Source organism: Miniopterus schreibersii (assembly GCF_964146895.1).
Source record: "Miniopterus schreibersii genome assembly, chromosome: 2".
Lineage (NCBI taxonomy): Eukaryota > Metazoa > Chordata > Mammalia > Chiroptera > Miniopteridae > Miniopterus > Miniopterus schreibersii.
Genome location: NC_138102.1, coordinates 10921118 through 10935327, shown reverse-complemented (window position 1 = coordinate 10935327; position 14210 = coordinate 10921118). Strand labels below are relative to the sequence as shown.

Below are 14210 nucleotides of genomic sequence, written 5' to 3'. Positions count from 1 at the left end.
TTCAGCTAAACACACGCACCCAAGAAGAACTGTGTGCAAAGCATTCCAGGTTATTCACGTGCACTTGTCTCCTTAATCTGAACTCCCGAGACTGAAGCAGAACACAAGAGGCCCTGACGGATATCACAGAGTTTACAAAGAGCAAATGAGTGACTTTCGCTACAGCGGGAAAGCAACTGCGCATTCCACACGCATGCATTTCCTTTCCTCTTAAAATAAACCCCTACAACCCACATGGTAAACACCACTTCAAACCCAGAGTGGCTCAGATAAACCACTCTGTGTATACCCCTTATAAGTCACCCAAGACACGAAATCATGAAGTTTAAGGCAAGCTACCTATTCAGCACCCCCAGAGTATAATAGAAGCACATAATAAAGATGAGTCGGACCATCAATAATTATATAATTTGCAACACACACTCCGTAAGGAGTCTCATTCTCTTTTTCATTTATACCATGAAAATTCATTTTGCACTTAAAAATGTAAAATGGAAAGAGAGGTTGTTTCGCCTCAGGGAGTCGTTTCATCATTTCTGTCTTTATCGCTGTTGAGGTTCTCCCTTGAGGCTGTAACTGATTAGAACGCATCAAATCCACACAGGGCACGGCAGCTCCTGATCCTCAACTCCTCTTCTGCGAAGGCTTCCCTCACCCTTCAGGGAAGAGCCCATCTTCCATCCTTTCTCCCCTCCCTGCCCACTGACCCTGGTACATATGTCTGTCCAGATTTACAATGGCCTCTTCCAGGCTGGGAGCTCCCTGACGCTTCATGCTGCCCGGGCCTAACACAGAGCCTGGCTTATGACAGGTTCGCGAATGCTCGTGCGGTAAAACGAATGGATAAATGAATCAGGTCTACCCAACCTCTATAGTTTTTTATTTATTTTCCCACCTGCATTATCCTAACTGTCAATGACCTTCAATTCACTGACATTTCAGACAGTCCTCCACTTTCCTCCACTTCTCTGCATGTCCTGGTCGAAGGGGATTTCTGATTTGAAGTGCTACGCTGCTTAGGAGTTCGTGGAAACCAGTTTTAAGACTAAGGGAAAATAGCTCTCGGCGCTCAGGTTCGAACACATGGCTTTGTACAGAGTGAGCTTGACTATGGACTAGAGAAGGCCTTTCCTCCCCAAATTCATACTCTATAGGAAAATGACAAAGAAAGGAGGCCCTTGCCAAGGGCGGAGAGAAGCCATGAGTTAAATTCATCGTTCCGGAATGAATCATTTAACAGCACTTAAACCCTGAAAGCTTTGAGCCACCTATCTTGTGGTTTATGGCACGTCTTTCTATGTTTACAATTTCCCGATTGGGAAGCAACAGTTTGATTCCATTGTGCAAAATAAACACAATTTAAATTTACCGTTGGGACTGATATTCTCTAGCAAACGAACAGATTTATTTTTCCACTGATACGAGATCATTATAAAGCCGCTTTTACAAAGAGGTACTCAGGAACCATTCCAGAATTTAAAAATGAACTCTTCTTACTGGACTTACAAAGTCAAGTCATGGTCTCCCTGCCCCCATGAGATGAGTGGGATCCCTGGGGCTACCTAAGCTCTGGCCACTCAGCCCCAGCTGTGACTTAACTGACCAGAGCCCAGGTTTTTAACATGAGATCACCCTGGAAATGAAAGCAGCTGTGGTGGTAGTAACAAGAGACAGCCAATAGGCTTTTAAAACAAATTCTTTCACTAGTTTAGTGTTTATTAGGCAGGGCTGTGGGTCCTCTTTGCACTCTAAATTACATTACTAGCACCCTATGAGCAGGAAGGCTGGGCACAGCGGTCAACATTTGCAGTGCTATTCAACTGGAATGATCAGGGATCAGTCACTTCCACTGAGTGACAGAGGCTGGTGTTCAAAACACACCGGTGGACGCATCTATAAGCCGCACTCTGCTCCCAATGCGCGGAACAGGCTGGAAAAGGCAAGAAGACGCAAGGATTGATCATACTGACCCTGCAGTGAATATTGATCACCCGCCTGTGGAAGGCCCACTGCGGCTGCAGCCTGCTGATGCGAGGGCCAGCTGGGGAGTGCGAGCCCTTAGATTCAACCCGCACGCACATAACTAGATTCCTAGCACCTGCCATTTGGAAGGTGTGTTTGTCTTTCGACCGCTTGGAGCAGCCAACAGAAACATTTTTTAAATAAAAAAGGCAGCAGCAGCAACCTGGTGCGGGATCAGAATGGAGCGTTCACCAGCAGATCAGCAGCCCCGCTGCTCAACAGACAATTGGGGTTCCCTCCAGCCCACCCCCAGGTACGCTGCACAGCCCCAACGACAAGGGATCAGATGCAGCATCGGCCGAGGCGAGGCCTGCGACGCAGCGAGAGAAGCGCACCGGGAGCCGGAGATGCTCGGGCGCTGCCTCCCGGGAGCGCGGTGCGGACTCGGCCGGCGCCCCGCAGCGAGGCCAGGCCTGCGGCCAGCTCAGCATCCCTCCTCCCGCTCCCGCTCCCGCTCCCGCCTCCGCCCGCGCCGGCGCCACCAACCTTGGGCGTGCGGATGTGCTCCATGGCGGACCCCCGTCTGCAAGGTCCCGGGCGCGCGGGGGCTCACGCACCTCGGCGCATCCTCAGCGCGGTGGGCGGGCGGGGCGCGGGGAGGGGGCTTCGCGGGGAGCGGCCGCGGCGCGTGGCTCCGCCTCCAGGTGCGGCGGCTGCGGCGCGCGGGGGGAAGGGGAGGGACACGAGGCGCCCGCGCGGCCCTAGAGCGCGAGTCTCGGGCTCCGGCCACCTGCCGGGTGCGCCACCTGCCCCGCCCGCCACCGCCCCGCCCCTTCCGTGGCTGGAGCGGCGGGAGCGAGAGCCGCGCGCGCTCGTCGAGGCGGGCCGGCCAGCGCAGCACTGCGGGACTCCCGTTCCCCGGGACACAATGGGGGCCTGGTGTCGGGTGTGGCCTCCTGGAGCCGACAGCGAGGCTTCCCGCCGGGGCGCGCCGGGGAGGTGGGACTTCAGGGCAGCGCCCCGAAAAGGCCGCCACGTGCGCGCCAGGCCCCGCCCGGCCCCGCGCGCCCTGCCTGCGTGTCCGCAGCCCGCCGCCGGCGTCGCGTTTGGGGCGAGGCTGAGAATCGCAGCAGCCGGGCTGAGCCCTGGGAGGCGACCTGTCAAGCCAGGCGTCTCCCATCAACTTGCGACGACACCGCTGCGACCTCTGGAAGGGATGCTGTTCCCTGGGCAGCGCGGGCTGCTCGCCTGCCATCTTCGCCTCCCTCTCACTGAGCGAGGAGATGGAGAGACGAAGCATCCATGGCAGGGCGTCATTGTCCCGCTTATGTTGTGCGCAGGAGTCGTTGCCATTGTTAGCATTAAGCCCTTGGGAAAAGCCAAAGAGGGGCAATCCACCCCCACACCCCAGCCCCGAGACTCGCCCTGTTTTCCTTGCCACCCTGCGTGTACATCGCTCCACCAGCACTGAAATTTCATAAAACTGCACGTGGTTCTTAGAATAATACCTGTTCGGTTTTTCTAGCTCTTACCTCTCTCTCCAACGGGATTGTAAATTCTTTGACTGTAGACTCTTGAATCTCTTGTCCTGTGCCTGGTAGGTACGCTGCAGCCTTCCAAGTAAATTTTTTGTAATCATTTATTTTAAATTTACAGATCCCCTTCACATATTTTTAAAATCATTTCATACTCCTACCGCCTGGGAGGCAATTAGGACAGGAGCTGTCAGCTGACATTTGCATATGACAAAGTGGAGCGGGGGCTCTGACTTCTTCGTACTAAAGAGCACCAGGAAGAGAGTAGGGAGCCCTTTGGTACCAGCGCAGCACTGTCTTCAGTCTCCTCGTTTACAGTGGGGAGGAGCTCAAAGGTAGCCTCTGTCTCCAAATCCCAACACTACTAGGAATCCTGTATCCGTTTGGGGGGTACCCATTTTGAGCAGTTTAATGATCTTGGAAATAGGTGCTTTCAGGGCTCTCCATCCCTCTCCTGGTGACTAAGCAAGAGTTTGCTCTACTCAGTGGGTAGTTTTTACATACAAATATTTCTGACCTGTTGCATATTAGCATGCATTTTTTTTAAAGCACCCAAAACATTAATTGGTAGGTGACAAGATGTAAATCCAAAAAATTTAAATAACTTAATGCAAAGAAAACATTTCCTGATTTAAAAATACAGCTTTTGCAAATCATAGCAATAAAGTCAACATTAGCTTAAAACGAGTGAAGAGTTGTATTTTTAAAATTAGGCCCGCCTGGGCATGGCTCAGCTGTTGAGCATTGACCTAGGATCCAGGAGATGGCAGTTCAATTCCCACTCAAGGCACATGCCTGGGTTATAGGCTCAGTTCCCAGTGTGGGGCGTGCAGGAGGCAGATCAAAGAATCTCTCATCATTGAGGTTTCTCTCTTTCTCTCTTCCTCTCCCTTCCTCTCTCTGAAATCAATAAAGATATATTAATAAATAAATAAATAAGTAAATAAATAAATAATAAAAATTAGGAAAAATTAACATACAGCAAACTAGAAATAGAATAACAGTAGGGAAGGAAGTCTCTATAAATAAACATTTTATTTTGATCTAAGTCTTCTCAGGAATCCTTTTTTTTTTTTTTTAATATATCTTTATTGATTTCAGAGAGAGGAAGGGAGAAGGAGAGAGAAAGAGAGAAACCTCAATGATAAGAGAGTCTTTGATCGGCTGCCTCCTGCACACCCCACACTGGGAACTGGGCTCACAACCTGGGCATGTGCCCTGACCGGGAATTGAACTGTGATCTCCTGGATCATAGGTTGATACTCAACCGCTGAGCCACAGCAGCCAGGCAGGAATTCTTTTTGACTTGTCCCTCAGTCCCAGTCATTATCCAGGGTATTAGATCACAAACTGTGATGACCTCTGACAGCCATTCTGCATTTCCTGGTACTTACGCTGCCTCAGATCCCCAAGTTTCACTGCTTCTCCAAACCACTACCCAGGGGGGCAGAAGAGATTGAACAAAATAGCAGGAGTTGGAAAGCAGTGAAATAAGAGAACCTAGAATACATTGACTTGATTGACTATGTTGGTCCTAAGTTGGGCAAAAAGTGAAACTAGCCATTCATTTACTTAAGAAACATTGATATTAATTGACAGATGGTCGTGCCCAGGGTACTATGGCAGTGCCCAGGGTACTATGGCAGATTCTGGGCGATTGAAGGGAGATCCAGGGAAGAAAGATACTAAGTTCAATAATAGTGATATGGATGACACCAAGGAAATGAAAAGTGAACTAACTAAGAGGGCAACAGAGCATGTGGAAAGGCCAAAAGAAGGCTCAGGGAGATTAGTCTACTTCCTACATTTTCTGTATAAAATATACAGAAAATAATTGATATTCTCGAGATCACTAGTTTTTGAAGTTTGATATTTGGTATGTCCGGCATGAACCTCAGGTCATTTGGATGGATGTTTCCTCTTTAAGTCTTCACACAGCAGAAATCTCTCCATCTGGTCCCAGAACCAAGAACTGAGAAGGGGAGAAAAGCTACATAATTTGCAGGTGGATACACACCTGGGTTTATGCTATATCAGCCTTTGCCCAATGGGTTGGAAAATGAAAATTTTTCCTTAGTATTTGTGAATCCCGGATAAAAAATAAGTATGTTTCAACAAAACTATTTTCACCATTGAGTAAGATATTAGACAATAGAGTTAAGGCCTAGTTACTTGCATATTTACCAGACGACTTCCCTCTCCAAGGAACATCATAATGGCTTCCTTTTTTCATCAGTGTGAGGTTTCAGTGATTTTCACCTTTGTGAAAATGGTAGGTCTGACTCTGTGCATCAGTATTTAATTCTGTCCTTCACTGGCACACAGGAGACTACACTTTTCAATCCTGTTACTTTTGGATGGGACCATGTGACCAGTTCTGGACAATGGAGGTGTTACTTTTGGGCCAGAGCTTTTGCAAAATCTGTGTGTGATCCTTCAGCTTTTTCCTCCCTGGTCTTGCTATTTGGAGGACACCTACTGAGATTAGAAAGAGAATATTGATGATAAATTCACTCTAAATACATGACATGACTGTGGCCCCAAACTATTCAGCATTTGGTCAAAATGAATGGAGAGAGAAATAGACTGTTTCCCCGAGTTGTTCCTTAGAAGGAAGCTATTCTAAAGAGTCATGGAAGATTCCTTTGAGCGAAAAGGACACTTTTTGTGATGGTTGTTGCATGAGATTTCAAGGTTAAGTTTGGTACTGAGCCTAGCCTAGCCTGTTTTTATAGAGAAGGGGAATCTGAGAGAGTAAAAATAATATAGTCTCTACTCTTGTGTTTCTGATCTTTTTAAAGGGGTTCATAATGTCATTAAAAAGCTCTAAGTACACATGTCACATGCCAAGTCCTCATCTACTTTATTGTATATTGCCAAACTTCGTCTGGAGAACATCTTCTTAGGAAACTTTTATCACAGATATTCTAGTTGTAAATAAATTGCTATAGGAATTTCTAAATAAAGACTTGATATTCACTGGGAACTTACCCCAAATCCTTTGATCTTCAGTAGCCTGAGGAGATTTGGATACTTATCAAAAAACTTATAAGACTTTTTCCAGAAAATTTACATCTCTCTTGAGGCAACTAAAACTTCTGATCTGACCAAGAAATGCTTCTTCACGGGTAATATTGCTAATGATTACAACTCAATACAATCTTATTGAGCACTCTTAAACCTCAGTGGTCCATGGGTCCATGTTCTGTGTGGAGGAGGGCACACATCTCTGAACAAGCCCAGTCTCAGCTAGAAGCTTACTAGATACCCAGTATGATACGGTCAGAGCTGCATTTGGGATTCTGCCTGGGGGGAAAAAATAGCATCCTCACCTTAAGGATTTTTATAAACTCGATGATGCAAAGCATTGATGTCTCCTTTGGCCTAGCCCTTGGCCAGATATACAAAGCAAGAACTCCTGGACAGCAGGCAGCTCTGCCCTTTTTCTAGGAACCGAGAGGGAAACTCTAGGCCTGCATAAATAGAGCACTTACTTTGGGAACAGGCAAGGTTTTCAATAGTCTCTTATATTTTGTTCTGCCTCCCAGAAGATGCATCACTCAAGCCCAGGTCTCTGTCCTCAGACCACTTACTATGTTTATCTCCCTTTGACTGCCATCCCTTCAACCATCCTTTTATGCATATTAATATTTCTAGTCCTGAATTCTCTCTCTGTCTCACATATTACATTTCCATCCACCTGGTGTGTACCTCCATCCAGATGTCCCTTCAATGTCCCAAAATCATTTAAGAACATGGGTTCTGGAGGCAGACAGGCCTATATTCATATTGCATGTCTCTAAACCACTCTCAGCCTCAGGTTGCTCACCTGTGAAATGGAGATAGTGATAATATCTGTATTGCCTTGTTTCTCAAGCTGAAAAGTAGGCATCTCTAATATGAATGTTTATTACATTCCTTGTATTTTTGTATGTGCCTGAGGTAGTTCAAAACAGAAAATAGAATTGATAGCAAAAAAAAAAAAAAAAAAGGGGGTGGACAATTACACCTTTTTCTTAGGGTAGATGTGACAATTCAGTGAGATCGAGTGTTTAACATGTGTTGTGATAAATATTTATTGAGGACTCACCTTGTGCCAAGCACTGGGCATAAATGTGTGAACCAAAGCAATCCCAGCCCCTAGCCTCAAGGTGCTTCAGTCTAATAATACCAGCTGTTGTTATTATTACCTTCTGCGTAATACCAGATGCCCCTCTTGACTTCATTCCTTTGTCGATCTCAATCACTTCATCTCAAAACCTTGGAGTTTGTCTCTTTCTCCCCCACAACATTTCTTCAACTGGCCCTTCCCCTTCCTTCTTCACAGTCATTACTCTGTTTCAAACCCTCAGTGCTTCCTCCTCGCTGGAACGTTAGCCTCTGCTGCCAGATTGATCTTCATAAAGAGCAACTCTAATCATATCCCTCTCCAACTTACAAACCTTCACTGGTTTCCAGTTGCCTCGGGAATGAAGCACCATTTCCTTATTCTGTCCTTTAAGGCCCAGCCACATCCTACTGCTCTCTTTTACAAACTCAGCAAAGTAAGTCACTGGCACTTCCTAGGTGCTCAATAAATACTTAAGTGTATCAGTTAGTCACCCAATCACTTTCTATATCCTGCATTGGCTCATCCCTCTGTCTTTGCTCACAGTGTTCCCATCTATCAAATCCTTTGAGGTTCAACTCAAAATGTGCTTCGACATTCCCCCCAGATGGCATTCTTCCAAAATAACTTTTTGTTCATTCCAATAAGCAGAGATCATCATAAGCAGTTTATTTTCATCAGGAAGTGTAATTTTATGCGTCTCTGTCACAACTTGTCCATAGGGGCCTTGATCAGGTCACAGTCCCAGGAATACCGTGCTGGGCCACTGCACTGAAAACATCATGCTGATTAGATCTGATGAGCAGAAAGTAGCCGGTACCTGGGATGCTCCAGTAAGGCCCATGTGTCACAGGGCGGGGGATGCATTCTGGAAAAATTCAGGGTCCTGCCATCTCTGTGTTTAGGGATCCACTGTACTCTGGGACATGTCGAAATGGTTTCTCAAACATGAAAGGCAAGTTCTTCACTTTGTACCCTGATCACTTTGGGCTCTAATCTGTTACTAAGCTAACCATAAGGGCTACCAGCTCTGAGCAAAGGGATTTAAGCAAGAAAAGGCTCTCCATCTGGTTTGAGCTGTAGTAGAAACAGATCAGCTACAGTGGCCTTTTGATCCCAGCAGATCCAAATAGGCTCAGGTATCGGGAGCAGACAGGGATGTGGTATGGAGCCTCCAGCAAGCTGCAATTGAGGAAGCAGAACTGGTTACTGGCATAGCCCACCACTGGCCAAACACTGCCTATGTGCTCATTTTATAAGTTTAAAAAAATTTTAAATTGTGGTAAAACACACATAACATAAAATTTGCTATTTTAATCATATTAGGTGTATAGTTCGGTGGTTCTCACAACAAATTTTTAGGCCAAAAAGCCAGATACAAAATTGTATACGCAATATGATCTGAATTGTGTTTCAAGACGGGTGTGTACACATGTGTGTGTTTATGTGAAAGTAAAGAGATGGAAAATAGAAGACAGAAATATACTGACAGAACAATTACATCGGTGGTGTGTTTTTGGGTGACTGTCATTTTAAGTTTTTTTATATTTTACAAATATTTGTGTTGCATATTTCAACAATTATAAAGAATGCGTATTTTAAAAGGTCTTTTCAATAAAAATAAGCAGTAATCTATAATTATGACATAGGGTCATGGGTCAAAGAAAACACATTTGTGGAGGATACATGTTTTCTTTTTCAATTTATCTTTATTGTGAAAGTATCACAGATGTCCCCTTTTTCCCCATTGACCTCTTCTACCAAACACCCATCTCCCCACCCCCACTCCCTACACCCCCCACCACACTATTCAATGTTTCAAGGCCTTCACCACGCTATTGTCTGTGTCCATGGGTTATGCATATGTGCATATAAGTTCTTAGGTTAATCTCTACCCACACCCCTCCCTTCCCTCTGAGATTCCTCAGTCTGTCCCAGGCTTCTATGTCTCTGGATCAAGTGTTTACTTTCTAAAATTTCAATTCAAAAATAATCCTTCTGCCCGGCCAGGTGTGGCTCAGTGGTTGAGCATCGACCTAGGATCCAGGAGATCGTGGTTCCATTCCTGGCCAGGGCACATGCCTGGGTCGCAGGCTCGATCCCCAGCCAGGGGCATGTAGGAGGCAGCCGATCCATTACTCTCTCATTGATGTTTCTATCTCTCTCCCTCCCTCTCTCTTCCTCTCTCTGAAATCAATAAAAAGTTAAACTAAAAATAAAATAATTCTTCTGAGAAGTAATCCCTTTTCAAGAATAAAATCAGGTTGACTTTCCATGAGGAAACCATAAAAACAAATATCCGAAATGTATAACAATAGCTGAAAAAAAGATAGGAAGGTTCTCCCTGCTGAGTTGCCAGCACAAATAGAAAGACTTTTCTGTGAAGTTCAGTCCAGTTGGGAGGGGTGTGCTATGATGCTTTAAAGCCAATGGTCTACAGAAACTACTCAATTGATCTTTAACTTTTGGGAAAAGTCTGAAATGCATCTTCACTGTTTGGATAACAGAATGAGAATATAGAATTTATATAGTTAATAAAATCTTACCTTAAGCCCCCTCTTTTTTATTTATATGTAGATGCTACGTATTGGCAAAATGTACAAGACCAGGGATCTCGTAGCCAGGACACTTTGAGATTTCTAATAAACAGATGTCAGAGTTGTTCTTGGGCTGCACTAGGGTTTCTTACGGAGATAATGAATAATTTGGATGCTGGCTCTGCAAGAAAATTCTTCTTTCTTTTCTTTGGCAGAGAGACTATTTTTGTAAACAAAAGCAGTGAAAAAGATTTGTTCAAAATGGCGAGCTAACACGGATCTGATCCGGATCTCACCTGCCAAGAACCACCTGTGTCTGCGTTGGGGTTTGGCAGTCGTTCTGGACTGGCTTGTCACTGCAGAGACATCCTCAAAGAGCCTGAACACAGCGCAAAGGAGGAATCCCATGATTTGCAGTTAGCACAAATCAAGTTTATTTTCAGTGTTTTGTTTCTGATCATTCTGCCATTTTGCAAGGAGTCTGCATGGATAATCCCAAATTTACGGAAGAACTGTAGTGTAGAAATTATGTTGTAAGTAGGTTTCGTGCTCAGATTTCACGAATGACGCCTCAATTTCTGGGCCATTCCTCAGGAGGTAATACAAACAATGGCGTTAATTGTGCTACTACTTATACTATATCAAACTCTCATTGTTACCATTATGTCTGCATCAAAATGCATGGGGTCTTTCTTGACCTCGCCTTTTTAGGAACAGACCTCCTACCTCCACCTTAGAAGCAGAAGGCAGTGTGTCCTGGCAGCCTTAAGTGATATGGATGCCAACAGAGGTGACTTCTCTCGAAGACCAGTATCTCAACTCTTTCTTCTTTAGGCTGCTAGGTTAAAGAGCACCTGGAAGTCATAAAGCTCTTTAGATTCCATGGGCTTTACAGACTATGAAGCAATATTCCACCAAGATATAGGATTACATACATGTAACTGCATATGTGGCTATTTTTGCAGTCATATGTAGAATATAGCTCAACCTACGACAATGTGTTAATAAAAGATCCACTTCATAGGCTGTCCCTGAATTTTATGGTAATATCTGCTAGCAATTTGTTTGTTCATTTTGGACTTGGGAACAGCAAACACAAAAGATTTTAAGAAAATTTTTAGGAGGAAAAAGTTAGAGATAATTCTATTAACTTTTTCTGAAAATTGAGAAAAATGGATTGTGTTCTATTTTAACTGGTGGTATCCTGCTCTAGCTTCTGATAGTATAGTCTAAACTCTAAAGGTTTGGAATTAGAGAACAAAGGAGAGGAGGGAGGGTAGAGGCTGACTAAACAAAGACCTTATTTTTAGTGACCCACCTTTGTATGTCCAGGATCCCTGAAAACCAAAGTAGGACAATTGACTCACAGTAGACTAGACAATAGAGCTTGCATTACAAGAAAGTTCAAAACTTTTACAAAATCCCTAAGTGTGGTGCAAATGGATATTATTTGTCTCTTTGCAGGATGCACAATGCACGCAATAAACACCAAAAAATAGGGCAAATGCAGAGAGACAGGAAATCATTTTTAAAGTAATTTTTTTATCTCAATTCTGTTTTGTTCAGGTCACTTGAAGTGGCATTCTCACTAAACAAAAGCAATTTGTTTTAACGTTAGCAGAAGAAGCTTGCTAGAAAAACATGTTGCCTGGGATTGAGCAGGAGAATGTGACAATGCTCCTTGGCTGTACTGAAATATTTATGAGTGAAAATTGAACACCTGACCCCTTTGTGCTTTGAAAGTAGAAGCTCCTGTGAGCATATCGCTGTCGTGGCTCTGGGAACCTTCCTGAGCCTTCAGGTCTCTGGAGTGTTTTCAGTGATGTTTCCCAATCCTTCAAGACCTTTTCATTTCCATCATTAAAACACTTCAGGTACCACTCATGGTCTTCAACAATCTACTTCTAACATTGTGGATTTTTTTCTTTTTCCTCACAATTTAATACACATTTGACAGACTTAAGTTTAAAAGTACATGGTTGCAACTAAAGCTAAGCTCATTTACATCTGCTACACTTGTAGCACTAGTATCATTTTCTTTTACTGTTTATTTAAAATAATGGCAAAATAGAACAAATATTCAAGTGATTGTACAAACACTTTTGGATAAATCAAGAAAGCAGCATAGTTTAAAACAATATGTTGACTGATCTGGCTGGGTTGGTTGGAGTGTCATCTGATACACAAAGGTTGTAGGTTTGATCCCCAGTCAGGGCACATACAGGAATCAACCAATGAACGCAAGAATGGGTGGAACAGCAAGCCAATGTTTCTCTGTCCCCGTCTCTCCCTCTCTCCCCCTCTCTCTCTGTCTAAAAATCAGTAAATAAAATTTTTTTAAAAATAGTAAAATAATGTTGCCTGGCCAGCAAGGTCACTGTGAGACACCTCTGAATGTGTTCATCAGTTGATAATTAAAAGTTCAAAGCTTGCAAATTGAGGTCCTCATTATGGAATATAGACAAGCGCAGCTTGTCTAAAGTCGTGCAGGTTATTTGTAAGTCAAGTGTTACCTTCACTCCTTCACCATCCTTTAAACAACAAAGTTTCCTTTTTCCTCACAAAGAATAAATGTAATGTCAAACTTTTATAAAATACATGTACACACGCAGTGTTCACTGCCGGGGGGGGGGGGGGGGCGGGGGGGTCGTTTTCCAGAAACCTAACTGTAGGGAAGAGATATGGTGCTGCTGAGGTTATTCATGCTGCCCGCAAATTCTTTCCCCGTCACATAATGGGAGGCACTACTCAGGAAAACCACAGTATTTTAATCTTTTGGAGTTTAAAAAATAACATCAAAGACGTTTCACTTATCGCTGGAAACTCTAAAGCCAACTATACTCACAGTGGGTGTTTCATGTTGTTGAATTATTTTCGCTTGATTTCCTTGTGCTTTATTTCACCCCAGTGGGAGGCAGGATAAAGTAACACTCAAGGGCATGGTGCTCAGGAGCCAGAGTCAGGCTCCGCCACTTCCCAGCAAGGTAAGTCTGGGACGTGCTTAGCCTCCCGAGCCTCAGTCTCCTCACCTGTAGAGTGGGAATGAACACCTGGGTTGTTGTGAGGCATCAAGGAGCAGTGGATTCAAAACCGTTAGTCCAGGGCCTGTCACACAGAAGCCCTCACATATCCTCTGCTGGGCTCAGCTCCTCCTCAATTCATTTCTTTTCTAGCTCAAAACAAGCAGAGGGGAAAACACGTATTTCTCCTCACTGGGCGCCAGAGCTGTTTCCTGGCTCCTCGGGGCTGACCGTTCGCAGGGCCAGAGCCTGCTGGGTTTCCCACCGCAGTGGGAGGATGCCTGTCTGCCCAAGTCTGGGTCACTTTTTTCCTGAGCTGCCCGGGGAGTAGCTCTGCAGGCGCCTGAGTCCACAGAATTTCTCACAAAGCTCTTATCGTTTGGGGCTCCCCCACCTTTCCACTGGGGCTCTAGCCTGTCTGATTAACCAGACACAGAGCAAGCAGTACCAGTCATGCTCCCACTTTCCTGTCCCTGAAGATAATAAAAGCAAACCTCCTTATTTTGGTGGTTAGCTTCATGTGTCAGCCTGACTAGGCTAATGTGCCCAGTTGTTGGGTATCACGCCAGTAGAGATAGTGCTGTGAAAGTAATTTTTTAAAGATGTAATTAACATTTAAATCTGTAGACTTTGAGTAAAGCAGATTGCCCTCCATAATGTAGGTGGGCCTGGTCCAATCAATTGAAGGTCTTAAGAGGAAAGACAGAGGCCCCTGAAGGAAGGAATTCTGCCTCCAGACTATCTCTGGACTCAAGACTGCGACATCACTCCTGCTGGAATTTACAACCTGATCGCCTGCCCTGTGGGCTTCAGATTTGACATCCCTACAATAGCAGAGGCCAACTCCTTAAAATCAATCAGCCTAGATCTTAATAAAAAGAATAGGTAGTGCCCTGGCATTGTGGCTCCATTGGTTGGGCCGTCACCCACGCACTGAGAGGTTGTTGTTTGGATTCCCAGTCAGGGCACATGCTCAGATTGCAGGCCCATCCCAGTAGGGGGTGTGCAGGAGGCAGTCAATGGATGTTTCCTTCTCACATGGATGTTC

The 14210-nt window shown here is 44.8% G+C and overlaps 1 protein-coding gene across 2 annotated transcripts in view; it reads right to left on the bottom strand.

The window, feature by feature from the left end:
- The window catches only part of MTMR7 (myotubularin related protein 7), a 76025-nt gene extending 73250 nt beyond the window's left edge, over nt 1–2775 (bottom strand). The window contains exon 1 of one of the 2 annotated variants that reach the window (XM_081130243.1): nt 2509–2775. In XM_081130243.1, the coding sequence (XP_080986369.1) occupies nt 2509–2532 (24 nt within the window). In that variant the 5' untranslated portion in view covers nt 2533–2775. The remainder of the gene's footprint in view (nt 1–2508) is intronic. The other variant, XM_081130244.1, reaches the window with a different exon arrangement.
- Nucleotides 2776–14210: the final 11435 nt, after the last annotated feature.